Source organism: Mesoplodon bidens (assembly GCF_964165515.1).
Source record: "Mesoplodon bidens genome assembly, chromosome: 15".
Classification (NCBI taxonomy): domain Eukaryota; kingdom Metazoa; phylum Chordata; class Mammalia; order Artiodactyla; family Ziphiidae; genus Mesoplodon; species Mesoplodon bidens.
In genome coordinates this window covers 70,559,354-70,565,979 of record NC_138171.1, presented here as the reverse complement: position 1 = coordinate 70,565,979, position 6,626 = coordinate 70,559,354, and the positions used below count along the sequence as shown (strand labels likewise).

At 60.1% G+C, this 6,626-nt stretch overlaps 1 protein-coding gene across 1 annotated transcript; it reads left to right on the top strand.

The window, feature by feature from the left end:
• Positions 1-3,396: 3,396 nt before the first annotated feature.
• On the top strand, positions 3,397-6,390 carry NKX2-2 (NK2 homeobox 2). Its single transcript, XM_081255746.1, has 2 exons — positions 3,397-4,094; positions 5,022-6,390. The coding sequence occupies exons 1-2, from the start codon at positions 3,836-3,838 to the stop codon at positions 5,582-5,584; spliced, it is 822 nt and encodes a 273-aa protein (XP_081111872.1). The 5' UTR covers positions 3,397-3,835; the 3' UTR covers positions 5,585-6,390.
• The last annotated feature ends 236 nt before the right edge of the window (positions 6,391-6,626 follow it).

Here is a 6,626-nt window from a genome sequence, read left to right as displayed (position 1 = left end):
ATTGCAAATGTCAGCGCTTTGGAAGCGGACGCGGGAACCGCACTGGCGATGGAGCGCTGGGCAAAATGGATTCGCGAGGTCCCAGGAGGGAGACACTGAGCACAGCGCATCGGGCTTCGCAGGGCGCTGAGCGTGGCTGCGGGAGGCCAGGCTGAGGCTCCCTCGGGCTCCCTCCCTGCTCCGCAGCCCCAAGGTCAGGGGCGGGAAAAACTAGCAGGGGTGAGGGTGGACGAGGGAGCAGAGACCCAGAACACGGCCTGTGCGGGCGGGGGAGTGTGGCCCTGCAAGTGCTCCAGCAAGGAAGGGGACCCTACGACCTGTGGTGTGGGAGAACTCAGGCACGTCGAGGCCGAGGGGCCGGTGCTGTGCGCAGCCCCGCCTCAGTGAACTGGGCCGAGGCCTCCTTCTCCGGGCGCGGTTGTCAGCGCTCCCGCTCCAGGATCAATTTCCAGGAGGCTGGATCCCCCTGTAGGAAAACAGCTGTCTCCCAGATGCTCTGCCCGAAGTGCAGGCTCTCAGGGGCCGGGGAGGGGACATGACCCACTGCGGCAGCGCTGATGAGATCCTGGGAGAAAGGCCACTATGGGGGAAGGGAGAAGTTGGGAGCGAAGTGGAACTAGGTGGTTCCAAGACGAGGAACTGCGCAGGCTCCGCGGAGGGGTCTGGGGGCACCCCTCCCAAAGATGGATACGCAAAAGAGACACTTCTTGCCAAAGGGGACATTTCTCACCCAACCCAAGAGTTGGCGTGGCCCAACCAGACTCATTTCTGGCCCTTCCTAGAGCCTACCCTGGTCCCCAAGAGACACCCCTCCCTTGGGACAGAGGAATAAGAGGAGTGACCAGGATGATTTTTTCTGCAAAGCTTGGGTTGAGGAACTTTTCCTCTCCAGTTATTTATTTAGCAGCTGAGTAACAATAGCTGGGGTAGGCCCGACAGCCCCTGTTTCCAAACTCTGGGCCTCTGTGATGCCTGGAAACCCAACTTCCCTCCTCCGACTGGACGGGGCACAGAGCTCCCGAGTGAGAGGGGGGAGGGAGAGGCAAGGCGGATGGAGGCTGGGAAAGGCAGACTGGAAAGAGAAAGAGGGGGAAAAAGCACGAAAAGTAATGGGTTCAAGGAACATGATTCAAACCGGTTTCTAATTCTTGTGGGGGGTAAAGGGGGGAAGGAAGGAGGGGAGGAAGGGGGGAAGGAAAGGGGGAAGGAAAGGGGAAAGGGCGGAAGGAGGGGGAGAAAGGAGAAAAGGAAAAGTAGGAGAAAGAGAGGAATGGGGAGCGTCGACATGAAGGGGTTTCCTTAATATTGTGAACGGATTCAGAAATGAATGAAGAGATAGTCCATTGAAAAGGGTTGAATGCCATGACAACTAGGAACAACCTTAGATTTATTCCAAACAGTTAGGACACATTGAAAGAGAGCGTCAATCATGTATTATTTCTCCACTGAAATAAATGCAAAAACCGAGCCGGGACAAAGGCTTCCAACGGGAGCGGGACATTTGTCTACATTTCGCTCATTGTCCGCAGCTTAGCAATCGGTTTGTATTTGTGTTTGCCCGGGTCCGACCACCCAGGACGCGCCGACGAGGGGCTCCCTCTAACCTGGGCCATTGTCACCCACGTCACATACTGGGGGCGAGGCCGCGAGGGCTGCAGAAAGCCGCCGAGCGGCTCGGGGAGAGGCGCCCTCGCCGGGCGCTGGTAACTCGGGGGCGGCCGGGGCGCGGCGGCCGCAGCTGCGAGCGGGGAGTACGGGCGCCGGCGCTGCGCTCGCCGGCGTGGAGGCGGCCCCGGCGGAGGACTTGGGGGTGGGCAGACCCCGACCCCCTCCGCGGCCTTCTCCGTCCCTCCCCGCCCCCAGGCCAAGCACCGTCCTGACGCTCCTCTGGGGCGGATGAGCATCAGGTAGCAAACCTCCCTCGCGCGCAAAAAAAAAAAAAAAAAAGAAACTGGAATGGAAGGAGGGGCGGGAAGTGCGGCCTGGATTTTTCCTCGCCCGCGCCGGGGAGGAGGTGCCGTCCCGGGAAAGTGCAGTTCCCAGGCCGGCCCGGGGCTGGGACCCGAACACAAACCTCACGCAAGCTGGGAGCCTGTAGCGTGTCCTCAGAACTCGCCCCTGGTGCGTCCGAAAGGACTCCCCGGGGAGAAGAAAACTCCGGAGAGAACTCAGCAGCACCTCCCGCCGTGCGACCCCCTTCCCCGCGGTTTTCGGGGTCCTCACCCCGGCTGGAGACAGCGCCCCCGCCCCTCCCCTTCCCTGCCCCCTCCCCTCTACCCTTGCCCCCCCCGCCTCTGCCACCGCTGGAGGCTGGAAAGGGAGGCATAATAGGGGGCAGGAAGGGCGCGGGGCCGGGAGGCGGTGGGGCCGGGCCGATCGCGGCCCGAGGGAGACTTCCCCACCCCCACCGCCCCTCCTCGGGCGCCCGCAAAGCAGAAAGTGAACTGCGCGGTCCTGCTCAGCCGCACAGAGCTGGGGGGAGGGGGGAGGGGAGGGGAGGCGGGGAGAAGGAAATAAATGTCTTTAGCAAATAAAGGGTGTCGGGGCGGGGGAGGTGGTGTCGCTTGGTGGTGGCTCCGGCCGGCCCCGAGCCGATTCCTCTCCTGGGTTTCGGGCTCTTTCGGCGTTTAACTAGAATCAATTACTTGCCTCGTCATTTCTAGTACTCATCCTTAAGCCTCAACCAAAATATTGACCTAGGAGGCTTACAGAAGTTGGGCTCTTGCCATTTGAACCGGATCTTGTTTAGGGAACGGCCATCGATGGGAAGGAGAGATTTCCGCGGCTCAGCCTGCGCCCCCTCCCCCTTTTCCAAAGGCGCCACAAATTGCCAATTTTCCGGCTTGCTGGGGGCAGGCGCGCAGGGGCGGGGAGGTAGGAACCGGTGAATGTTAAGGAGGATTCTCTTTTTCTCTCCTCCTCCGGGTTTCTGTTTTGTTTTCTTTCCTCCTCCCCGCTTTTTTTTTTAAAGATGCAATTTGTTAAAACTGCCCTTTCAAGTGTGTGGACTCGCGAGCGACGCGGTGGTCCTTTGTATGTAAATACTGGGTAAAAAAGGCTCGCCCCGTCTTTGCAATTAATTGACACGTTACACCTCTCATCTTGCTCTAGAGGGCCGTTGGCTGGGAGCGCGGAGCTCCCCAAAACCCACAATTTCACATCTGCAAATACAGTCTTCATCCACTTGACTTCCAAGACCCGCCCACACGTGTCCAACCTTTGCGTTTTAATGTCTCCCTCCCCCTTTTTTTCCACCCTTCTCTCGCTCCCCCTCCCTCCCTCACTCTCTCTCTTTCCCTCCCCCCATTTCCCTCCCCTCCCTCTATCTTTCCCTCCCTCTCTTTCTCCCCCTCTTCCCCCCCTCTCCCCCCCCTCTCCCCAGGTTCGTGAGTGGAGCCCAGCCTTATATGGACTGATCGCTCGGGCAATGGCCCATTTTTTCCTCGCCACCAGCCGCCACCGCGCGCTGAGCGGCCGCCGGAGCCGGAGCTGACGCCGCCTTGGCACCCCTCCTGGAGTTACAAACTCGGGCCCGGCCCGCAGCGCTGGCGCGCAGGCCGCCCAGCTCCCCGCGTCCATTTCCGCGTGCTTGCAGAGAAGACACAGGCAACGCCTTGGGCTTTTTCTTTCTTTCTTTCTTTCTTTCTTTCTTTTTCTCCCCTTTCCCAGAGTTTCTTTCTTTTTCTTAAACATAATAATCTCAATAATTAAAGCCCATCCCCCCTCCCCTCCCCCAACCCCTCTCCCCATACCCCCTCCCCCGCCCCTACTGAGAGCGCAACGAATTGACCAAGTGAAGCTACAACTTTGCGGCATAAATTGCTGGGTCCCGGCCATGTCGCTGACCAACACAAAGACGGGGTTTTCGGTCAAGGACATCTTGGACCTGCCGGACACCAACGATGAGGAGGGCTCGGTGGCCGAAGGGCCGGAGGAGGAGAGCGAGGGGCCGGAGCCCGCCAAGAGGGCCGGGCCGCTGGGGCAGGGCGCCCTGGACACGGTGCAGAGCCTGCCCCTAAAGAACCCCTTCTACGACAGCAGCGACAACCCGTACACGCGCTGGCTGGCCAGCACCGAGGGCCTCCAGTACTCCCGTAAGTAGAGAAACTTGGCCGCCGCGGCTGTGACCGCCTCTGTTACTGTGGCCGCAGCCCGGGCTGCGCGCCGGGGGGGGGGGGGCGGGGAGAAAAGGGATGGAGCCTTGTAAGCCGGATCCCTCACCCTGCGCCCCGAGAAGGACGCCTAACGCTTGTTTGGGATGCCTTACCTCTTCCCTCTTCGTCAGACCCCCCCTAGTCCGGGAAGGAGACTTGGTCTCAGATATTTTTTCCAAAGAGAAATTAGGAGGAAGAAGGGGAGGGGAATACCTCCCAAGGGCTGGTTACAGACGCCAACCAGAACTGACGGCTCCGGCCGGAGCCCCCCTCCCCCATTCCGACAGCCGGGAAGGACTGGCCTGGAGCACTGGAGCGAGCCAGGCTGCCTCGGGGTACGGGGAGAGGGTGGCCCGGGTATAAATAGCTCACCCTGCCCCCTGCACTTCATAGAGGACGCTTTGTGCGGTGCGGAGGGTGTCCAGAAAGTCGGAAAGCAGAAACGAAAGCCCCCCAAACCTGCCTTAAATGGCCGAGCCGATCAATGCCAGGATTGTGGGTTTTTTCTTTTAAAAATCTGCCCACGTCTCTCCGGAGAGGAAACTGCTTAAGGGGGCCGGAGCCCTTAACCCGCGATGATCTCCTCCGCGCGCCACAACCCCCCCCCCCAAAAAAATACGCACCCACACTGGGCAAACCCCTAGAAACTAGAGCACCGAGCCCCTACTCCTGCCGCTTCTTCTCTTTCCCCGGGGCGGACACCGACGATTTCGTCCGGCGTGGAGCAGGGCGGGGGTCAAGGTGAAGGCAGCGGGGCCTGGCTGCGGGGCGCACAGGCCCGAGGGCGCACGGAGGATCCGGGGCGCGCGGGGTCGGGCCCGGCCGCGCGCGGCCTCCAGGCTCCTGATGGGCTTCTCTTTCCCCCAGTGCATGGGCTGGCAGCCGGCGCGGCGCCCCAGGACTCGAGTTCCAAGTCCCCGGAGCCCTCGGCCGACGAGTCACCGGACAATGACAAGGAGACCCCCGGCGGCGGAGGGGAGGCCGGCAAGAAGCGGAAGCGGCGGGTGCTCTTCTCCAAGGCGCAGACCTACGAGCTGGAGCGGCGCTTCCGGCAGCAGCGGTACCTGTCGGCGCCAGAGCGCGAACACCTGGCCAGCCTCATCCGCCTCACGCCCACGCAGGTCAAGATCTGGTTCCAGAACCACCGCTACAAGATGAAGCGCGCCCGGGCAGAGAAAGGTATGGAGGTGACGCCCCTGCCCTCGCCGCGCCGGGTGGCCGTGCCCGTTTTGGTCAGGGACGGCAAACCGTGCCACGCGCTCAAAGCCCAGGACCTGGCAGCTGCCACCTTCCAGGCGGGCATCCCCTTTTCGGCCTACAGCGCGCAGTCTCTGCAGCACATGCAGTACAACGCCCAGTACAGCTCGGCCGGCACCCCCCAGTACCCGACAGCACACCCCCTGGTCCAGGCCCAGCAGTGGACTTGGTGAGCGTCGCCCCTCCGAGACTCTCGGCCCAGGCCCAGGCCCCACCCCAGCGGCAGAGGCGAGGAGGACTCGGCCCTTACAGTGGTTATTATATTATTATAATTATTATTCTGGAGTCGAGTTGACTCTCGGCTCCGTTGGGGAGGCGCCAGGAGGTTGTTGCACCTCCTTGGAGAGGCAGATTCCACCCCCCAGCTCCGCCCCATCCCTCTCTCCGTTTGAACCTTTGGAGACGGCTGAACCATAAGCCGTGTTTACAGAATGTTTGCGCAGCTTCGCTTCTCTGCCTCTCCCCGGGGACCGAATGGTCCCAGCGTTAACGTCCTCACCTGAGAAGGAGAAAAAGACCCCCCCCGCCCCGCTTTTGTGAATTTTGTAAAATATGTTTGTGTGAGTAGCGATATTGTCAGCCGTCTTCTTCTGAAGCAAGTGGAGAACACTTTAAAAATATAGAGGATTTTTTTCTCCATTTTTTTAAAATAAGAAAATGCTAAATATTTATGGCCATGTAAACGTTCTGACAACTGGTGGCAGATTTCGCTTTTCGTTGTAAATATCGGTGGTGATTGTTGCCAAAATGACCTTCTGGAAGGGCCTGTACCCCTCAGGGCCCGACTCCTTTCTTTGTGGTTTGTTTTGGTTTGCTTATATTTGGTTACCCCTGCTTTCTTCTTTTCTTTTTTTATTTTGTTCAGTGCAAACATTTCTCAAATATGAAAAAGGAAAAATGTGTAGGCGAGCGAGAAGCCCCCTGCCCCATCCTCCGGGTCCTGGGCCCCGGAACTTGGAGCTCAGCGGTTCCGTGCGGTTCCCCAAGAGCGCCGGGCGCTGAAAGCTTTCAATTTTTTTAAAATAAGAATTTTAATAAAAATCCTGTGTTTAAAAAAACCAAGCCCGGCCCTCCCGTTTGTCTTACTTTGTCGCCCTGCGCCGGGCAGGAGGTCTCGGGCAAGGAGCCGGGCCAGGCCGCTGGCCGCGCTCTCCCCCGCGCATCCCTTGGGAGCCGGAGCACCCGGGGCGCTGGGGAGGCTTCGGAACAGGCCCC

Excerpts from the sequence above, each read along its gene's own strand:
- NKX2-2 (XM_081255746.1), top strand. The coding sequence starts at position 3,836 with ATGTCGCTGACCAACACAAAGACGGGGTTTTCGGTCAAGGACATCTTG. Across the intron at positions 4,095-5,021 it reads CGAGGGCCTCCAGTACTCCC|TGCATGGGCTGGCAGCCGGC; the intron begins GTAAGTAGAGAA and ends TCTTTCCCCCAG.